The 22863-nt window shown below is 38.4% G+C and overlaps 1 protein-coding gene across 4 annotated transcripts in view; it reads right to left on the reverse strand.

The window, feature by feature from the left end:
• Window positions 1-5183: 5183 nt before the first annotated feature.
• USP25 (ubiquitin specific peptidase 25) overlaps window positions 5184-22863 on the reverse strand; it is a 145700-nt gene continuing 128020 nt past the window's right edge. For 3 of the 4 annotated variants that reach the window (XM_074971419.1, XM_074971427.1, XM_074971439.1), the window contains 7 exons: window positions 20858-20953; window positions 16856-17034; window positions 15748-15826; window positions 13667-13746; window positions 8132-8255; window positions 7193-7388; window positions 5184-6555 (listed from right to left, as the gene is read on the reverse strand). In XM_074971419.1, the coding sequence (XP_074827520.1) occupies window positions 6383-6555; window positions 7193-7388; window positions 8132-8255; window positions 13667-13746; window positions 15748-15826; window positions 16856-17034; window positions 20858-20953 (927 nt within the window). In that variant the 3' untranslated portion in view covers window positions 5184-6382. The remainder of the gene's footprint in view (window positions 6556-7192; window positions 7389-8131; window positions 8256-13666; window positions 13747-15747; window positions 15827-16855; window positions 17035-20857; window positions 20954-22863) is intronic. The other variant, XM_074971434.1, reaches the window with a different exon arrangement.

A 22863-nucleotide genomic window follows, 5' to 3' on the forward strand; every position in this document is an offset into this window, starting at 1 on the left:
CGCCCCATTCATCCCAGTGGGTGCTAACTCAGATGTCAATGATAACATGGTCCTCAAAGGAAACCTGCACACCACCTTCAAAAGTGAGCCTGGGAAATTAAATTCACAACTCTGCTGAAACTAAAAACCATGGACTCAGAGACACTGGTTTTATGGCTCCTTACAACAATTTGCAAACACGACTCATGACATACTAACCCTTAATTACCACTTCCTTTTAAGTGGTCTCCTATAACATGTGTGAACCCTTTATGCTTAACAATCTGTCTCAACTTATATTTAGCTTAAGCACTATCTTCCCCAGACCTGAAGAGCTCCAACATGCTCAAAAGCATGTACGTTTCACCAACAAAAGTTGGTCAAATAAAAGAGATTACTTCACCTACCTTGCCTCTCCCAGTGATGATACTGCCACCATTTCAGGGCTAGCCGTACCCCTGAGCCCTCTGCAGTATTGGGCCTTGTGCCTTCACCTCTCCTGAGGTGGAATCCCACAATTCTCCCACTCTGGTAGCCCAGGGCCTGGACTACAGCAATCTGTGATCAACCGTGCTTACCTCAGCAGGCCTGACTGGGTTCAGCACCTACAGTTGCTTCCCTTGGGATCTTCAGAGCAGTGGTCAATACAGTGACCAGCCAGCCTTCTTAAACCAAAGATTTATGTAATCTGAAACAGTGGGAACAAAGCATAGTGTACGAGAAAAAAGCTTTTCAAAACACTATACACAGATCCATCTCACCTAGAGGCTTGGCATACCTTGGCAGCGACCTTCGGAAGGATTCCCTTTATCCTCTTCCCTAATCTGCTTCCTCCCCAGAAAGTGTCATTTATATCCAGCCAGAAGTCCTTTGTATCAGGACTTGTCTACACTTAGGCCTGGTCTAAACTCAGGGGGCGACAGATCTAAGTTACGTAACTTCAGCAGATCTACTTACTGCAGTGTCTTCACTGCAGTAAGTCGACTGCTGATGCTCCCCCATCGACTCCACCTGCGCCTCTCACTCTGGTGGAGTACCGAGTCGACGGGAGAGTGCTCAGCAGTCGATTTATCATATCTTCACTAGATGTGATAAAGTGACCCCTGCTGGATTGATTGCTCCAGAGGCAAGTGTAGACATGCTCGTAAAATGCTGCAGCTGCATTGCTGTAGCATTTCAGGGAGATACTACTTACGCGAACAGGGCTTCTCCCACTGGGGTCAGTACTCCACCTCCCCGAGAGGCCATAGCTAGTGCTCTCTACACCGACGGTTAGACTGATTTAACCGCATCACTCAGGGTGTGGATTTTTCCCCTGAGCAGTGTAGTTATACCAACCTAATTTCCTGGTGACCAGGGCTCAGTTTCCCAGTCCTTTTGGCCTTGCCACTGAAAACCAGTCCAGTGAGTTCAGCAAGGTATTGGAGGAATAACTTCAAAGTGAATGGCTCTTGCATTGTCCCTTAAGTGTTGGTAGATGGATGACCATTTGAAACCATAGTATTCTTTCCTGCTTACGTGCAGTCAATCTCTTCCTTAACCTTAAGTATTCACACAGTCACACCCCCTACAAAATGAAACTTCGGGAAACAATGCTGTAAGTGAGAAATTACTCACTGTTAATTCTGTTTGGTCAGTATTGATAAACTTAATCGCTCCCCTCCACTACCCCCCGTCAGTCAGTCAAAGCTAGTATATATTAAAGGCTAGCAAGCCATCCCTTTCCTTTCCAGATTAACTATTACTTGGCTGTGGAAGTCTATCAAATCAGAGAGAAAAAACAAACAAGTGACTGTTCCTAAGGGGAAGTGGGAAGGATGAAAGATAGGAGAACTCCGACAAACAGAATCAAGTTGTTGTGGTTGAAGAACAGGACTGGACTGTTGATAAGCGTTCTGGATCATTTAAAGACAAAAGCACATAGATAAATTTATGTTTAAATTATGTTGGGGAGAGAGAACGATCGGATGATTAGACTTTTTTTAATGCTAAATAGGGAAATCATGTATCTGATCAAACCCACAGTACTAGGAAACGGTGACTAATTGAGTCCCCAAACCCCAGCTCTTGAAAACATTGTGTTACTATTTAGGACACTATACATACATGCTTAAGTTTCTGCCATTTCATACCACCTCTGAATTTGGTCCACATGGCTGAAGGGAGTCTATGCTGATGCAACACATATGCTGAAGAGCCAGAAGAGAGGAGAGCAGCAAGTAACACAATGATATAAGCGGGTGTAATTTACACCTTCCTCTGCATCCCAATGTGCATATTAAACCAACTTACACAGAGTTACTGATATATTAGGGAGTCTAACCTGTATGTCCCTTCTGAATTTGAACCAAAGGGGAGTTTTTTCTGCACAAGAAACAAAAGAACCATGCTCTTAGTTGGAACTGGAAGATAACATTTATGGTAATGTTTTATTTTACATAGAAAATTTTAAATCTTCTGGTGGATAAGGAAATCTGAGGTATTTCTTGCTCGGCTCCTCAAATTCCTTTGAGGAGCCAAGTGATTAAAAAAGGATAGCTTTAGAGTTTGATCATTTTGTATGGTGATTATAATTAGATTTTATAGTTAGATTAATTATATTTTTAGGAAGCCCCATATCTGACTTTAAGATACAGGTCTTGAATTCAACGAGCTTCCCTCCCAAAAGTTGAAGGTAGATTTTGCACAAAGTAGAACATATTCATTAAATTCATCCAGCAAAACCACAAAAATAAACTTTGAAAAAAGTGTTGTAACAGTTGAATTTCAAACTACATTAGGACTTTTAAAAAAGTAGCATTTTTATGTGCATATTCTCATACTACGCTACAAACAAATGGAAAGAGTAAGACTATTTAGGCATAATACAAGCATCAGCAATTTTTTCATTTTCACAAGTAGCAGAACTGAAGAAGGAGATGACAGGTGATGTGCCCTAGAACAAAGCTGTTTACACTGTCAGTGAAGCACTGCAGTTAAAAAAGTGCATGAATGCAAAGGTGATACAGTAGTGAGGTTTTGTATCTTCCTTACTGACATCTGATATGATTTCAAGATGAACATTTCTGCCAGGGGCATGGATTCATTCCAGATCCAACTTTTCCACTTCTTCAGATTCATTTTCTTCTTCTTCCAAGGCACTGGTACTAGCAGGGGTACTGGCTGGTCCTGTGGCAACAGCATTGACTAATGATAGACAATGGCATTTTGCCGTTGATTTTAATGTAATGGTGGCAACATGATGGCTTAGACAGACAAAGATCAGTACCAGGAACAGTAAATTGACAAGCACTTCCTTTACTCAGATTTGGATAAAATCTACCAAGTCCTTAGTTTTATATGACAGCAAAAAATGGCTTGTATTTAATTATATCTACAGGTACTCTGGTAAAGAGCTTGGGTTCACTTCCTTTACCCCGTTCTATGCATGTGTAGTTATGAATTGAGAAGATTTGGTCACAGACTAATGATTAATGTGGTGCAGTGAGAATGTCCCACTATTTCTATATGTATCATTCATGAAACTAGTATTACCCTGCAGAATGTTTTTATATATTTTAGGGTTCACCAAAAAAGTCTGTCTAAGTTCTATGCAGCCAAAGAACATGCAACTCCCCTCAGGTTTCTTCACCGTATGACTTTCGCAGTGCAGAAGTTCCATATTTTCCACACAATACCTATAATTGCTACCGTTTTAAATTCACATAAGGTATGAGAAAATGCTTTTGACTCTATGAATCTTCTGGATCAAGATTCCAAAATGCTTTATTAACTTAACAAGTATCCAAAACAGGATTTTTCTTCAACAACATAAATGAATTGTATTTCAAAACTTTTCCTAGTGAAATTGAAACACACAGTTTTAGAGTAGCAGCTGTGTTAGTCTGTATCCGCAAAAAGAAAAGGAGTACTTGTGGCACCTTAGAGACTAACCAATATATCTGAGCATAAGCTTTCGTGAGCTACAGCTCACTTCATCGGATGCACACACAGTATGGACTATGCTACACTCAAAGGCATAAGATATTTCAGTGAAGAGCTGAAAAACTGAGTTGGGAAACATTGTAGATAACTCACCAAAGGAAAGACACGTAGGTTTTACCTTTGCTTCTTTCTTATGTATAAAAGGATTCTGAAAGTCTCCTTTTCTCCCAAATACAGGGATTCCCCCTGCTTTTCATTTTTAAAAGATGGAATGTCTTGTCTTCTCTATTTTTGATGGAGGACTGGATAGGGAGATTCCTCAGCCCTCCACTGAAGCTGTGGATATTTGAAGATTTAGCAAAAAGAGCTTTTCTCCCAAGTGGAGGAAAATGGGGAGAAAATTAGAACCGTTTGAATCTCATTCAGGCCTTGTTTATATATTATAAAGGAAGCTCAACATCTTGATAATGGATTATATTATTAAATATAATCCCTGGTTCACTTTTATCTCTGTTACTAAAGATGTAAGTTTACCAGCTTTGCTTAAATCTGTCAAAAGCTCTAGGTTTAACCATAGTTACTGTAAGTAAGTAAATAAATATACAATTGAGTCACACCTTCAGATGGAATGTGCTACAGATAGATAACCATCACCACACCCTTTGAAATCATATTTTCACCTGCTAAGTGCACATGCCTGTAGCTCTTCAACACTGTCCTTAATTGCTGTGTGAGACAATATGCAGAGTTTCAGACTTTTATATTTGTTCTTTCCTGGAACAAGAATTACTACTTGGCTTCCGGGCACTATTGTAGTGTTACTATTTTGCATATTTTTGAAAATAATTAATAATATTTTTGATATATTTTTGAAGACCGCAGAGAAAACTCCTTTAACAGATTTTGAACCAAGGTGCCAACATTTTACATACTTCAGTCTAATACAAAACAACAGGGCCATCCCAAAAAAGTAATAAATACGTAGTCTGCAGGCTGTTGATGAGATTTAAGGATAGACTAAACCACTTATTTTTGTGAGGTCCAAAGTGAGACCCGTTATACTGCCAGATTGGCAATTTTTGAGCTTTATCCACTCTTCCCTCCCCTTTTCACTATTTGATTAGTCGTAAAAGAAAAAGACAAGATAGAACCAACAACAGTACTATTGGGTGTCGCTCCAATAAACACATACACACAAATATTTACATCTTTTACTGTTCTAGCACAAAATGTTCTCTATAAAGATGAGGAATCAAAATATTTTCAGGTAACAGGATTACCTAAGGATGCATTACCCCTTTTCACAAAATAATCGAGTTTCTTCATTAAAATCAGACAGTATTTCAGTTCTACAAAACAAACTCTACAAAGTTCTTCATTTACTTCTGAGAGAAAGTAAATTAGCGCAGATATAGTATTTCTGAAATCCTTTACTATAACAGTACGAGCAACCAACGTCACAGCAAGAGTTAGTGGAAGGTTACATTTCTGAGCTAGAGTAGTGTGCAGTTTACATAATTAAAACACAAACCTTATAAAACAAAAAATATGAGTATCTGTGATGGATTCTAGAGTCATACATATTTCACAATTACAAATCCTCCATTTAATTTACTCTACTCAATCAAGTCTTTCAAAAGAAATCTGAGCGCCTGCTGTATCTAATATAGCTTCTAGTCCTATGGAAAATAGTTTTTGTTTTTTTTAAAAAAGGGTCTCCTATGAATAGAAGAAAGGTGCAATTAATTTTTGTTTCAGAAGCAAGCCTCTAACTTCACTTTAAACCCAATGCGGCTTCAAAATAAATGTGTTCAGATGCAGTATTCTACAGATCAGTAAGGAATATACAAAAAGTAAGGTGTGTAATAATACTGTGACAGATTTCCAATGTGCTGACATACAGTAATCAGTGACCATCTCTAAAGAAATTGGCTGTAAATCCTGAAGAACCATGCCTATGAACTTAATGACCCATCAACATATTGCATCCGTTTCTGGTCTAAAAAAATAGCTATATAATACACTAATATACAATGTATCTGCTTGCAAACACAGGAGTAGCCATAAATAAAACTTTATTCTTCCATTTCATTTACAAGCTATCAAGTACCATGTATTTACACAGCACTGGACACTTAAAAGAGTTGCAGTCACAGAATGATCCAGACTGAATAGAAAGCCGTTGATAAAGTAAAGGATATTAAGATAAAAGCAAAGTAATACTGTAGCAGACAGGTGGCAAAAAAGCAGTTTTGTAATGTTGCATCAATTCTGGTTGAAACAAAAACCGAGCCCCATGCGATTCTCAGCTTTAACTGTTTGTAGTCTGGCTAATGTCTGTACAGCCATTTTGTCTTTTGCAATTATTAAAATAAAAAAAGTTAAAAACTATAGCAGCAACAAGCAAACCCTGTGACAGGTAGGCAAGGGTTAAGAACTAAAAAAGTTTATATAATGTGCTTATGAAGGTGTGCAGAGTTTATCTTCCATCGGCTGGAGTTCGACTGAGTGACAACATGATTCGGGCATATCGCTCACACAGTTCGTGTGTGGAATAGGAAGGTAACTTTGGTGGATCATTGAAACCTTTAATCTCCGTAGAGCAATCGAGAAGTTTTGGCAGGAAGTCTGTCAGCTTTTCTTGCAAATTAGCTGCAAATATATATATAAAAAAAGTCAACATAAGAACTTACTGGCCATAGGAGCAATAAAGTGAAAAACTGCTCCATAGCACCAACTTCCTCTTTTAGTTAGTTTCACTTTGTTAGAAACACCTTTCCTTAGTACTCTAGGCTTCAACTAGGAATAAGTAAATGAGTCATTCAGTATGACCATGCTGAGTACTAGACTAAAATATTCTCAAGATCATCAGGAATACACTGAAACAAAAATTAAATATGCAATCGTATGAATGTGAAAACTTTTCCACCTCTAAACAAACGTCATACAATACTTAGCTCTTTTAGGGCCCAACACAATAACACTTGTCACCTGTGGATTTCAAAGCATATTTCAAAGGAACAAAAGATTTTGATAAGATAAGACAGAACTTGAAGATAGACATAAGCTATATCTGACTTCAAGATCAGAGTCATTTTGTCTACGGCATTGTGTGTGTGGAACAGCCTTTGAAGTTAAGAAATACATATAGGGTGACTAGATAGCAAGTGTGAAAAATGGGGACCGGAAGTGGGGGGTAATAGGTGCCTATATTAGACAAAGCTGCGAATATCGGGACTGTCACGATAAAAATCGGAACCTCTGGTCACCCTAAATACATACGACTTACGTTCCATTTCTTGTCCAAGATACGAACACCAGCGGTTTCTCATATCTTCCACAGCAGCAATATCCTTTTCTTCCATTTCATCCACCAGCAGTAATGGCAAGCATGGGACAATGAGCTCATTCATAATGATCAGCCCATTATTTACTTCCTGATCATCTCCAGACTCAAAGAGTGCCGCAGCATGTTCATTTAGTTTCTTCATGCAATATCATAAAAAAGGAAAACTTGTAAGTACTTAGCATTTCATGTTTCACGAAGTATCAGCTTTTTAAAAAAAGATTTATTCCTCACACAAAAAAACCAATTTGAAAACCAGCAGTGACCATATCGCAAGTTTTAAGTCAGGGCAATCTTGAAAATTCTTCACTAAACAGGTCAGGTCTTAGGCTATGCTTCCCTCTAACAGACCCGTGAATGGGTGCCTGATTACTCGTAATTGTCGTAGCCATCCCTGCCGAAGGCTAGATCCCCACTCCCTCTGTTGCTACTTCTTCCTATGGCTGATTAAAATCAAGTTGGGGGCGGGGGTGGAGGAGAGAGAAAAATCTATTTCTACTGCTGCCTTTTCTAGCATTAGTCTCCTGTCAACTAGTCGCACTGTGGCAATGTGGCCGTTTGCTGTCCAAAACTAGGGTGTACCACTATTCTTTGCCACACTATGTGTAGCAGTGGACAGGTTCATCATAATGCCCCAGTAAAACAGGCAGCTACATACTCTGTAGGAACAACAGAAATTATAAGTTTTCCTTTTAATCCTCATATTTTACATTGCTTCCTTCTCCATTGTTGGCCCTGTTCTTACAAGGGGAGGGATGCCCTTAACTGGTTACATTAATATACAAAGGGTTTTTTAATTGCAACTTTGCATAACAATTACCTGAGGTTGTCTACTATTTCACACATGCAACAACTACAAAATTAGGGTCATATTCCACTTACTAGCAAACATTCTCTTCTGTAATGGGATATCAGCTCTTCATCATGCCCTCTATACAGGCCTTTGGACAAGAGTTCTTTGTTATTCTGGTAAGCATAGATAAGGTAAAGCAAGGCTTCCATATAACTAAAACACACACAAAAAATATATATACACACATCAGATTTATAATGCCCTTGTACAGGTAGGTATCATTTGTTTCTGTATCTTTTCAAAGGTCAATACAATAAAAAAAGCATTCAAACACTCACACTTGATATGGTTTCCCTTGGTATTGGTTAGGACATTTTCTCCTCAATGCACATCAGTACAACTTTCTGTTGCAACCATAAGCTGGATCCAAAGCTGAAATCAATGGGAGGTTTTCCATTGACTTCAAATGGCTATGAATTAGGCCTTATATACACAGGAAAACAGTTTTCTTCTGCACATTTGTGACACATTTGGTCTGGTTCTTCACTATCCTGCAATTTGTGTAGCCATTTAAACCTTTGCAAATTGGGTGTGGAATAGTGTGATTTCATTTTTCAAGTGTGAACTTCTAAGAGAAAACTTATTTTCAGGTACATTAATTATAACGTCCCCAAATTACCACTTGTATTTAGACTGATGGAAATGTTCACAGATGTGTGACTGGCATGGTCTCCCAAAAGCAAATATTTGTATCAGTAGTCTACTGGCAATTTTCACCTTAATCTAAAATAATGACAGAGATATGTACATTACTGTCAGGGGGATGAATAATAAAGAACCCGACAACAAAATTTGATGATAGACAAAACAGACCTCACTGCTTTGACACTGGTTGTCAAAAAGGATTAGCGAGTGTTTCATCTTTCACTTCTAGTGAATACATTAGGAAACTTTGGCATAGTCTGAGTTAGAGAAACAGAAAGAGAAAATGAAGGCATGTACCTTCTAAAGATGCCTTGAAATGAGTACTCATGTAAAGAAAAAAATAAATTTTGTACGCGCGAACAGCTTAAGGTGAAAGCCTCAATAAAAAAAGTTTCAGCGAAACAGAGCACCGAGGTGTATTTGCTGCAGCTATACTAGTGAGCATCAGAGGCTAGCTCTTCTTTGGACATTTTCTGTACTTTTAACATTACATACACATGAAAATCATACAGAACACATGTGAGGATATACCAGGGCCTTCACAGTGGAGCAACTTACAAATTTGGATGTTATAGCAAAAATTCTTGTTGTTACTCCCTAAATGCATGACCTTGCACTATTACAATCCATCACATTTCTATTACTTCAGGTTACAAGGTCATCCAGACTTCCTTGTATGATAGTCCGGTCCTCCTCTGTATCAGCAATACCTCCAAGCTTTGTGTCATCTGCGAAGATAGTGGAGTTCCTCAGGGACTGGTCTTGGGACCAATCTTATTTAACATTTTTACTACTGACCTTGGCACAAAAAGTGGGAATGTGCTATTAAAACTTGTGGATATCACGAAGTTGGGAAGTATTACCAATACAGAGGAGGACTGGGAATATGATACAAGAATATCTGGATGACCTTGTAAACTGGAATAATAGAAATGGGATGACATTTAATAGTGCAAAGTGCAAGGTCATGAATTTAGGAACCAACAACAAGACTTTTTGCTATAAACTGGGGACTTATCAGTTGGAAGTGACAAAGGAGAAAGACCTAGATGTATTGGTTGATCACAGGATGACTAAACCACCAAGGTGATGCGGCCATGAAAGAGGTTAATGTAATCCTAGGATGAATCAGGTGAGGTATTTCCAGTAGAGGCAGGGTCGTACTATTATACAAGGCACTGGGGAGAACTCATCTGAAATACTGTGTGCAATTCTGGTCTCCCAAGTTTAAGAAAGATGAATTCAAACTGGAACAGGTGCAGAGAAGGGCTAGGAGGATGATCAGAGGAATGGAAAACCTACTTTATGAGAGGAGACACAAGGAGCTTAGCTTGTTTAGCCTAACCAAAAGAAGGCTGAGGGGAGATAGAACTGCTCTCTATAAATACATCAGAGGGATAAATACCAGGGAGGGAGAGGAGCTATTTAAGCTAAGTACCAATGTGGACACAAAAACAAATGGATATAAACTGGCTATCAATAAGTTTAGGATTGAAATTAGACAAAGGTTTCTAACCATCAGAGAAGTGAAGTTCTGGAACAGCCTTCCAAGTGGAGCAGTGGGGGCAAAAAACCTAACTGGCTTTAAGACTGAGCTTGATAAGTTTACAGAGGGGATGGTATAATGAGATGGCCTATGATGGCATGAGGCCCATTGGTGACTGCCAGCTTCAAAAATTCCAAACATCTGGAGACAGGGCACTAGATGGGGAGGGTTCTGAGTTATTACAGAGAATTCTTTCCCAGGTATCTTCCTGGTGGGTCTTGCCCACATGCTCAGGGTCTAACTGATCACCATATTTGGGGTTAGGAATGAATTTTCCCCCAGGTCAGATTGGCAGAGACCTTGGGGGATTTTCTTCTTCCTCTGCTACATGAGACATAGACCACTTGCAGGTTTAAACTAGGTAAATGGTGGATTCTCTGGAACTTGAAGTCTTTAAATCATGATTTGAGGATTTCAGTAACTCAGCCAGAGGTTAGGGGTCTACTACAGGAGTGGGTGGGTGAGGTTCTGTGGCCTGCCATGTGCAGGAGGTGAGACTAGATGATCACGATGGTCCCCTCTGACTGTAAAGTCTATTTGGAATGGCAGTTTATGGAATGGAAAACAAACTGAAAGAGAAAGATTACTTGCAATAAAAAGGAGTTGGCTGAGGGGGTTGTGTTTTTCACATTCACAAGAATGAGATGTGTCCCAGTACTCCAGTTTCAAAAGATTAAGGAAAGCCATGGTGATTGTGGGTGGCATCAATGCCCTCTTACAGCACTAAACACTGTGCCTGAAATTATATAGTGGTGGTACAGGAACTGTCCCCATCCATTCTCTCTCAAACGTCAGAGTTCAAGGACATATCCATGAAATTCACAGGAGAAAGAGAGGCAAACAGAGAGCATATATACACAGAAGCAAGTGCTTCAAGGAATGACAATTCCTAGTTAGTATTCACTCCTCCTTTGGGATAGCCATAGGTGATCAACCAAGCAATACAAGCCATATCAATCAATCAAGCCCAGGTGGAAGGAGGGCAGAGAAGTTCTTTATGAAGTGACTTATGTTACTCTTCCAAGCTGGACATCCATCTAAGACCATGGTATCCAGATAGTAATGCAAAGTAAACGTATTGAGAGAACACCATGCAACAGCTCCATAGACCTCAATGATGGGAACATTGTACAGGCAAGACATTTGCTGTGTTAGTCCTACCAAAACATGCTTTAAGATTCTCAGGGAGTGGGACTCTGGCTAAGACATAAAATGTCTCAACACACAATTTTAATCCTGGCTCAACCAAGTTAAGCATGGATGGCTCTGTGGCCACCACCAGTCCATGGCTGGGCAATGTCCCCTCCTGACCTCAAGTCTGATCTTCAGGGCTCCACGTGCTGGGACTTTATCTCCAAGATGGGGTATATGACCAAAAAGTTCTTGTGGTAGTAATCGCTGATGACTTCAAACCTCTCAAGGCCAGTTCTCAATAATATGTCCATGTTACTGATAAAAATCAAACTATCTTATGGCCAGTAGTTGCCACTAACACACATATGAAATGCCTCCTGCTGTCTTGTTTAAGCACCACCCATGTTTCAGATCTGTAAGAGGATCAGCAGTACAAAGGTCTGATAAATCTGTACTTTTGTATATACTTTCACCTTCTTTTGTCTCCAGACCCTACAGAGGTCTTTCATGGCTGAGGCTGCTAAACGGTCTATCCTGAGGATGTCTGGTTGGCTGCGCCCATCTGATGACAAATTATTGTCTAGAGAGCTGAAATCATCCACTACTTCCGGCAGCACAGATGTCTTGAATCACGACTTTTGCCCTGACACTGGATTTTTGATTTTGCCCAAGAAATCTTTAGCCCAAGGGCAGCTGCCCTGTAGCAGAAGCTCTCCTGTCTTTCAGGTCATATGCAAGCTGTCTGAAGAGGATATCATCTGCATAATCCAGGTTGGTAAAAGAAGTTAAACTGACAATTATACTGTTATTTGTGGAGACTTGCTCAAAGAGCCAATCTATTGTCTGGCAGAATGGCGCTGGGGCCAAGACACATCCCTGCTTCACCTGGGATCTACTGTAAACTCTGTTAGACCTAGGGGTCCTCCATTGCACCTGTGTCCCTGAGTTATTATGTAGATCTTTAATTCACCTCAGGAGGATATTGGGAACATCAGTGCCTTGTAGGGCCTTCCGGAGGGCAGCTCAATTAACAGAATTGAAGGCTGACTAAGTCTCCATATGCTGTTGTCAAAGGACGACTGAATTCTTCATGGATCTCAGATAAAAATGAAGAGCAAGTACAACGTCCATTGTAGATCATCCAGCAGTGATACCTGACTGCCCTGGGTGATGGCATTTCACAAAGTTAGGCTGGAGCTGCGTGAGTAGGACATGTATAAAAACTTTTCCGGTAACAGAAAGCAAGGTTATGGGCCTGTGTCTCCTAACTCACCACATAGGCATTACCCCTTACAAAGTGGGATGATGATCCCTTCCTTCTACTCTGCTGGTACCTTCCCTGTACAAATCTGGGGGGAAAAAAGTTGGTGTAATGCTACACTTATGGGCTGAATGGAGCAACTGAGAAGTCTGGGGTTATGTCATCAGATCCAGCATCATGCCCGCTCTGCAATTTCTTTATGGCAGAGCAGACCTAATCCAAAGTAGGTACTCTACACAGATTTTGGGTTCAGTGACTGCATCTACTACTACTGTGACCAGATCTGAACTTTGAGTCACTTCAGGATGGTTAAGTGCATACTCAATATTCTTTTCATCTTTGCAGGACTTTCTTTGGGTTGAGCATGTTTTACCATCATCCTTATTTATCCGCATAAACCCTGTGCAAAGTCCAGTTTTGGATCAATTGATAGAATAACTCTGAATGCAGGTTGTAATTTGTTAGGCCTTATTCCCTCTTTCACCAAGTTCTCAAAATAAGCTTAAGTGCTCAAGCCCCCTCTGTATAATAAAAGGACGATGCTGGCAGGTGATTCTTAACAAGAGGTCCTTGACTTTGGAAATTGCTCTCCACTTTGGTCTTCAGAGGTTACATTTACTAACCTATCGGGCATTTTGGAAAGCCAGTTGCCCCTCACTCCCCCCCCAAATTATTAAGGATAGTGGAGATGATTATATTTATGGGTGGTTCTTCTGTATTGTGTCATTTTAATTTATGCAACTAATTGTCAAATATATACAGCTGCCCATTCTAATATACTCAAAGCAATATTGGTCTTTTCTGAGAAAGAATGGTGTATTTGCAATACACTTATAAATTATTTTTCTTTTACATTTTTTATTTTTCCATACATTTGGTTTATCGTTTACATTGCTTTCCCCCCCTCAGAAAGTGAGTATTTAATGTAACCAATTTAAAATAACCCCACAGTCTGAATTCTATAAGGTCTCTTCTTACCTCTTTTTTTGAAAAAGTTCCAATCCTACCATGAGATACATGGTTGTTTCTCTGTAATTTCTATATTCTTGATGCCATCTCTGCACATAAGAAAGCGTATTAAGAATGTTCATTCATACAAAGGAGAGATACATTTTGCCCTCTTCACACAGCATTGCATACATATAATAAGGACTCATGAATGGTTTGGGGGATAAATCAAAGAATTTGGAAAATATTTTTCACATAAAAAGAAAAAATCTAACTGTCTAAATATTTGTCACACAAAGAGAAAAAGAAAATTCTAAAAGTTGGTGAAGTCATAAAACAAAAATTCCATAGGATTATGTTTACAGAATTCATTGCCATTTGAAAGGAACAAATACAGCAGTCTAAGGGAAATTCCTGGCAGCACTGTAAAATGTCCTTTTCATCTCCTGGGAGTGGGAAGGAGAACGACCAAAATAGGATTATCTATGTTTTGGACTTCTGTCATGCTGAAGTATTTACATGACCATATATATATGGTCTGTATGGAGTATGCCGAAGTATTTACATGACCATATGACCAAGTATTTACATTTCTGTCACGCCGAAGTATTTACATGACCATATATATATATATATATGGGCTGTATGGAGCAACTGAGACGTTTGGGATTATATCATCAGATCCGTATGTGTGTGTGTGTGTAAAAATCAGGCTCTAATTTTAATCTATAAACAGGGGAAGCAAAATGTTACAATACTGCAAGCCAAAAGCAATGTGATTTGTACTGGAGTTACTTTTCCAATATTCTATAGGCAAATGAATGTTTTACTTCAAATTTGAAGCACGTTTCTATTCCAGTCAGTTAGAATGGTAGCTCTTAATTGCCTGCAAGGGACAGAACTCCAACCCCAGCATGGCTTGCCACATATCCATTTATGGTAAAATTCCCCCGAACACAAAGAGCCTGCATGAGGTTCCATGAAACATTTACTGTCTATATATGATAAATCCTAATTTTACCTTTGCAGATATAGATATCTCTCCTGCCCCAATTTAGCAGAAAAAGGTGTTTTACACATGTGAAAGGGGGAGAGGTGGCACCCAGGTGTGACACAGCCAAGATCTGTAGTGTACATCTATGTGAAGTTATGCAGGATTGGGAAGGAACTTGAACCCAGAACAGAAAAAGAAGTGTGGCAAAGAACCTGCCACACTGTGAATCCTCCAATCCTTCCCCTACACTGGGGAGGGAAAGCACACAGAAAGGCCACCTAGCCTATTTCAGGCCTTTAGGCTGGTGAAGGGGCGCAGAGCATCTCTGTCTTCCGTTGGTTAGGTGAGGGGGGAAAATTACCTTCTGTTTGGCTCTATTGGCAAAAAGATGAGGTTTAAGTGAGGCATGGGGACCTGTGTGGGAAAAGAAGTGCATCTGAAGGATTTAGGCCCCAATTCATTTAAAGCACATGCATCATTTCAAACGTGATTAAATGCTTTGCTAAACAGACGTCACTTGATATTTAGCTGGAATGTGACCAGTTTCTCAGAAATGTCTTGTAAAAGTTTCATTCTTGAGTAGTATTTGTCAGCATTTTAAAGTCAGGATGTATAGATCAAGTACTTCAAAATTTCAAGGGTTTTGGGGGAGGAGGATGGCGAGAGATTAATCTGCAAGTAGTCTCGGTGTGAGACAGGATGTACATGAATCTGATTCTCGCCAATACATTGGGAATGACAGCATATCAGCTGGAGATAAACAGTAGCCAGGTCCTACTGATCTGAAACCACCCATGCTATTTTACTAGATGCCGACTTCTCGTCGGAAAAGCCAATTAATTCACACTGATAAACCATGGGGTGCTGTTAATGATATCAAGTCATTAGGGAGTTGGCCAAGACCAATAAACTATCTTTTAATTATGGTCCTAGTCAAATTTGTCCTCCCCAAAAATAGAGGGTCTTTCAGCAGCTGATCTATACATCTTATGGCATGAACTTGGGAAATTTGGTTAACAAGATAAACTGTGCACTGTAAATGAACAAAAGATCTTTTATGAATTTTAGTAGATAATTATTCTCTGTCACAATTTATTAGGAAAGAAAAAATACTGGCCTCATACTCCTCCATGTTTACTTCATCAGGCTTTATCATTTCAAGTTTGGCTTGAGCCACTTTCATTATGTTGCGGCACCTTAAAAACAAAGAAAGAAGAGTTGCAAAAAAATTAATTGGTGGTAACTGAAAACTCACAGACACATGTTAACACTGCAGAGATATTAGCCTAAAATACTGCAAGTAAACATTATTAGAGCACTACAACTTTGACAAAAGTACAGACAGGAAGTGTGATTTCCTGTACACTTCTTGAGTTCCTTGCCATGTATTCACAGGCAGAGGGTACAGGACTTTCTCATAATTATTTTACAAATATGTAAATCAATCAATCACTATATTTTAACTTTCTTCCTCTACCAAAATGCCCTATCAGTTTTTTTAAAAAGTTAAAAATCAGGTGACTTAAACCTCCCTGAACTTGTAACTATTTTTTTAAAACAATCTCAGAGAATTAGGATCTGAAGCTTCAAGTGCTGGTACCGTGAGGGATTCAGGGTGCAGTACTATAATCTTTCAGTTTGTGTTTTTAAATAGGTGAACAGTTGGTAATAGTTAGGGTGGAGCACAGAAAATTGCCATAGTGAATTAGACAAGCTGTCCATCTAGCCTGGTGTGCTGTTTTTTTGTTTTTACCGTGACCAGTACAAGTTGTTTCAGAGAAAGGAACAAGAATATGTAATGGTAAACTATGGAATATTACACCCATAGTGAACATCTCTTTCTAATCATAGATTGATTTATGCCATCAAACATAAGGATTTCTCTTTAATGTTACTCTATCTAATTTAACCGTGGATGCTCCCATTATCCACATAAATATTTAATTCTATCCTGAATGCTACTAAGTTCTTGGCTGCACTGATATATTGCAGCAAGTAGTTTCACAATTTTATTATGTATTTCTTAAAAGTAGTACTTCATATTGAAAATTGCAACATTGTGTAAAGGGAAACCATTCTGAAGTGGTGGCTAGGCAAATATATTGTTCATGATGGGTACCTAATACCCACGTTATACATACAATACATAAAGCAGAGTTAAATATTGTATCCTCTGAATAAAAAATTTAATAGTAAAAGATTAGCACGTCTCATTTTCCCATTACCTTTCATCAAAGCTCAGATTGTGATCTCCAAACTGCTCCAGTAATGTTCTCTCAATTATTTTCTTTGGTGCCTCGTTTTGCATGAAATAGACAACTGCATGATGCAAACGGTAATCACATTCAGGTGGTGGATCATCCTGAGCCAATTTTAGTAGCCGTGCATACTCCAATTTAATTGCCTACATAATTTAACCAAAAATATCAGTTGTTTTTTTTCTAGTTAGCCCTTGACAAGTGAATTATTTTTATTTCTGTGAAGTTAACATCCTCATATTGCTGGCCATGCTACAAGATGCTTAGTAATCCCCCAGCCCTGTCCTACTTAAACATATTCCCAAAGTACCCTTGTAATGGGAGTCATTTAACATTTAAAAACAAAACCGAGGTTGTTCCTCTCTCTCTGATCAGCTATCACTGGCATATGGGCAGAACTTCAACATCATTTTCTCACCTCTTCAGGGAAGATTTAGCTTTTTACTATCCAACCACTTCTCCAGCCGTCCCATCTTTTTACCCAAGGTAAAGATACCTACTATATGTCTCTACAGCCAGAAGCCGTACAGGACAATTGCAGCCATTTTAGCCAGTAAATTATTCTGAAAGCTTTCATGTTGAAAAATAGTTTTTGCCCACTGTTAAAATGCAAAATTTATTTTCAGAGAATGTTTAATGAATGTGTAAAGCTTTTTAAAAATATATTTAAGCGTGATGGAAATGGTTTACACTAAGAACCTAACTATCTGATTTCTACTGAAAACAAATACTTAAAACAAGTTTCTATCCCGCCTTATAAGGCCTTAACAGCATAAACATTTAGTATTTTACACTGTTTTTCCTTTACGCTAGTGTCACAAGAAATACTTTTCCATCTTGGCAGGCACTATTTTTTTTTAACACAGAAATTCTAGTTTTCCTGAAAACTTTTCAATTGTGCTCATTAACTACTTAATTATGGACTCTGACCGCTGTGTAAAACAAAAGACAAATCGCTGAGAGAAATGGTGACGGATCTTACTATATTTCAAGATTTTTTTTTTCTAAAGGTACAAAAATGGTCAAGCACTATGGTAAACAAATGTCAACTTGAACTAGAGTGAATGTATACAATGCCTCTATGTAAGATAATGTATATTAACACTGTAACAAATCTGGAACACAACAGAAAAACAATAGGCAGTTTCAAAGCACTCAGTAATAAACATCCAGTTTAATACTCCAAATTCCTTTCTTCCCAGACACTTGGCAAGACTACTCATCTCTGAAAGACTTATCACCATTTCTTTCACATAATTAAAATCTCTTCTTCTATACAGGTTTCTGCCAGTTTCCAAAACTTTAACTAACATTTAACAAACATAAGAGTCTTTTTTCACAGAATAAACTGGATATTGCAGGTAGTTCCTCTTTCTACTTAGGAATTCAAGGGTTTCCTTCTTGTTCCTTCCAAGACACTCAATGCATAGGTGAAATGCTATACATTTAGAGGCATGTGAAGACCGGAGAAAGCCCTCATCTCGTTTTCAAGGGTGGGATTTTAACTAGCCTAGTGGAATGTAGAGGTGTATGTCTGTGTGTGTGTCTATGTGTTCAATTTTATTCTTTTCCTTGGACATACTAAAATGCTATTGACAAGCTTTGCATGATCTCAACTGAAAGGATTGATTATCAGGACCAAAATAAAGGTCTAATTAAGTCAAGGTAACTATACCAGCCAAAAAGCACCTCCAATAGGACCATTTGCTGGTACAGTTATAGCGGAATAGTTTCACCAGCCAACCCTTTCTAGCATGGACAAGGCCTGAGACAAAAGCACTCGATATATACCAGTTTACAGACAGTCTACCAACAGAAGAAAAGAACTGTTTCCATATACATTTTTGACTTGACCTAGTACAATAACAGGCATCTTATTTGAGTTCTAAAATCCTTATATGCTGAGCAAAATAATAGTTTTTTCTTTATACAATATACAGAAAACGGGATTACGGTACAACCAATATATCAAAGAAAGATTCTTTCAATTTCTCAAAGCAAGCTATATACAAAAATCCTGAAGAATATGATTTGCTAGATTCTGAAAACTAAGACAACTACCCTATAAAGACTTCAGGTTTCAGTTTAGAAAGAGTGACTCATTTCAAATATGTTTCAACAAGAATAGTAAAGCAAACATATCCGAAAGCAAACTAAAGAAAAAACAGAAAATCATCTTCATAAGCACTATTATACGTAAAATACCATGCAAAACATAAAATGGCATATAATTTTATGAAACACAGAGCAGCTAAGAGACTATGGAAAACCACGCTGAAGTAACGTGAAGTTGCACTCAATATTCCTCAAGTTAGGAAACTGAGTACTGAGTCAGCCACTTCACTATCAAATTGCGCATTTAAGCCAAAGTATTAACTGAAAATATCGTACGTATGGTTTTTATATACAAGTACACCATCACCAACCCCAGAAAGGTAAGCAGAATAGAGATGAGTGTGAAATGGTTCTCTCATCCCATGGGAATTTTTGAGATTTAAAATATTTTCCCCATATCAAATCGGGACAAAAAATAGTAATCTCTAAAGTTTGTGTGAACTGAACAAAGTTTCAAATCAGATCAACCAAAATATTTTGTTTCCATTATGACCTTTTCCCATATATATTTCTTACTATGCATTAAATAGAACTTCAAAACTAAAAGTCATTTCAAACCAAAAAGTGGCACTTTTCATTTGAATTTTTCAAAAAACAGGAAATGCATTGCAATGACCTTTTCCCATAAAAAAGTTGTTTTGATGAATCCGCATTTTCCAATGAAAAATGTTTAATTGAAAAATTCCTGGCCAGCTCTATCAGTTAGGAAAAAGCAAACTCCCACCACACTTTCTAACCAAACTAACTCATTATATACGGTAAGAGTATAGAAGGCTATATCTGTCTCACCAGAAATTATGCATATTTAAAACAAATGTTAACACATATACACTCCCCAAGGTAAAAACATTTCAAGTTCCATTTTTTTCCTTTTAAGGTACCATAAACACACACTCACTTGGGGGGGAAAAAAGAAAAAAAAAAAAAAAAAGATTCTGCACTATTTCCTGGTGGCTCTTCCACTGGCACACTGATGATTCAAAATCTTATGCACTAGCAATTCAGAAAATTTACATATTAAGGAAAACTGATAACATCTGGATATGGTTTTCTAAATGTAATGTTACTTTGAAAAGTTAAAGAATGGGCACCCCAAACAATATCTCCCCATAATAAATTACACTATACAAAAGGGATAATACTGACACTAGCAAGTAAACCAAACCAAACAATTCAGCTTGTTATTTTATGGAGGACAAGAGTCAGAATAACATTTCTCTGAAAAGCTTTGGTGAACACAGAGATGTTCCTGTGTGAAAATGCTGGAGTTCTCAGAGACATGCTAGTGGAAGTTTGTATTTAGGTTTGGTCTACACAAGGAATTTATGTCAGTATAACTATGTTGCTAAGGGGTGTGGATTATTCACCCCCCTAAGTGATGTAGTTATAATGACCCAACCCCCAGTGTAGACAGTGCTATGTTGACAGGAAGGCTTTTCCCATCGACATAGGTAATGCCTATCAGGGAGGTGGAGTACCTATGCCAAGAGGAGAAGGTCTCCCATCGGTGTAGGTAATGGCTCCACTGAAACACTACAGTGGCGCTGCTGCAGTGTTGTAAATGTAGACAAATGCCATCATTGTTCAAGTTCACACAGCTAGCCTTAATATTATCTTTCTTAGAAAATGTCAGAAGCTGTGACTAGTGGTATCAGAAGGCTTTATTGTTAACACACACCCCAGTAAGATTTCCATATGCTTCTGTCAGGACAAAAGTATTACTAACTGTGGACTGAAGGTAAGAAAAAGAAAACAGACAAATGCCAGAATAATAATAATATGCATTAATAGGAAAAAATATTCCAATAATAAAAAAAATCAGAGGAAAAGTAAAGATTGAAATGTTAGTTGTACCTTAAAGAACCCTGCTTCTGGCCCACACCTGTCATAAACATTCCTGGCTTTACCTATAGCCATGATAATACCTTGCATGTTCGGGGTCAGCATGACCTGCCACAGGGGATTTAAGGTAAAAGTTTTGAATGATTAATATTTTAATGATTTAAGTCAATATGCCTTTAGACTCATGCAACAAAGAACAACCTACTGCATGCATACATTGGAATGGCAAATGCTTCAGTGTTAGCGTTTATGTTCTGCAAAAGAATACCATTTTTCTTTACTTCTACCAAAGCAACAGCCATATATGATCTAACAGATGTTTACATTAGAATAAAGTAAGTACTAATAATTATTCCCAATGCACTGAAAGCAATTTAAGAATTACATGAGCAAAATGTCCAAGGAAAGAAGAGACTGTTCAACACTGTTATTCCACAAATACTGCAAAATGAATTAGTACTAACCTAAGAGATCCTGTCTTACTAGCAAGTTTCTATTATTTCAAATAAAAAAATCCATTCACAATGTTTATGATGCTCAATACTACAAATTTTTATTTTTATCATTTTGCCTTTTTTCCAGATACTTCATACTTCATTTAATAACTGCATTACTACATAAATTGTATCTTAAAAATCAGGATCAGGATCCCATTGTGCTAGGTGCTGTACAAACACACAAGATGACATGGTCCCTACCCTAAAGGGTTTACGACGTAATCTGAATTAAGAAGCAACAAATTTAAACCAACAGGAGGGAAGTGGGAAGGGAAGACAAAGGTAAAACCAGTAAGATTATGAAGTTACACAAGTTATTTATATACTCAGATTGACACTTCCAAGTTACTTGAAAGGTCTTTTTCCTGCTTATATACAAACAAACGAACAGCTCTGTTTCCAAATACCCCTCAGTCTAGGCATCATTGGCTGGCTAATTTCTGGCAGGCATCACAACAAAAGTGAGTCTTTATGGAGAGAGGGCAGAGAGCTTTGGGAATAGTTCATGGAGGACATCCCATATGTAAGGGCAGCATGTAAAAAAGCACAACTACATTTACGGAAGCAGCAGACAAATGGACACAAGATCAGCACCACTGAAAAGAAGGGGATATGGGATGGCAGTGCTGTAAGACAAAGGCAGATAAGTAGGGAGGGGCCGAGTTGTGAATGTCCTTAAAGGTGAACATTAACAACAATTCCCTTGGAGCTAGTCAGGGTATCGTAAGAACTTTCTTTAGAGCTGCATCGTGTAGGACATAAGGTCACAGGACACAGATCTATAACTGCAGCATTCAGATCACAGTGGGTCTGACGTCTCACAAATACAACAGTACCAATTTAAGTTTTGTTCTCCACCCCATTCTGCCAATTAAAGTTTCTCACAATTGAGGAGTAGAATATGACTTGACCTACTCACTGCCGCACAGAGAAGTAACCCACCAATACATGGTTCCATGAGTTACCCAGAACATAGGCCCAGGTGCCTTGAGTAAGCAGGCACCGTGCACCAGCTATGTCCCCTCTCTGAGCAAACAGACAGGAAGTAGTGGGGTATGGGGTGGACCCCTGGCTCTGCATTCCCACACATGAGCCAGAAAAACTAAGCTAAACTGGGGGTATTGTAATTTGCTGCTGATCTAGGCCAGCAAAAAACTACTATCCTTCTGGAGCAAAGGGAAAAGCAGGAAGGAAATGGTTTTGCAGAGGGGTAGCTCTGAGGTTCTGCGCCTTTCTGGTCTACTCCTCCAGAGCTGAAGTTTAAGTTGCACCACAAGGAACAACTTAACCTTTAATTTGCTTTTCCATTAGTCATGTCATAGGAATGCAATTGTGAAATAAATGAGAATTTTTAAACATTTCTAATATTTCCCTTTTTCATTAAGCTTTTCTTCTTTAACTGTTACCATTGTAAGTTAGAGCCCTAGCATAAAAGGAAATACAATTGAAAAGTCAAGAGCCAGGAAACACAGTTGGCTGCTAATCTGTCCTTAACTCATGCCTCTGTGTCTAAATAGTTCA

Source organism: Natator depressus, chromosome 1 (assembly GCF_965152275.1).
Source record: "Natator depressus isolate rNatDep1 chromosome 1, rNatDep2.hap1, whole genome shotgun sequence".
NCBI classification, from domain to species: domain Eukaryota; kingdom Metazoa; phylum Chordata; order Testudines; family Cheloniidae; genus Natator; species Natator depressus.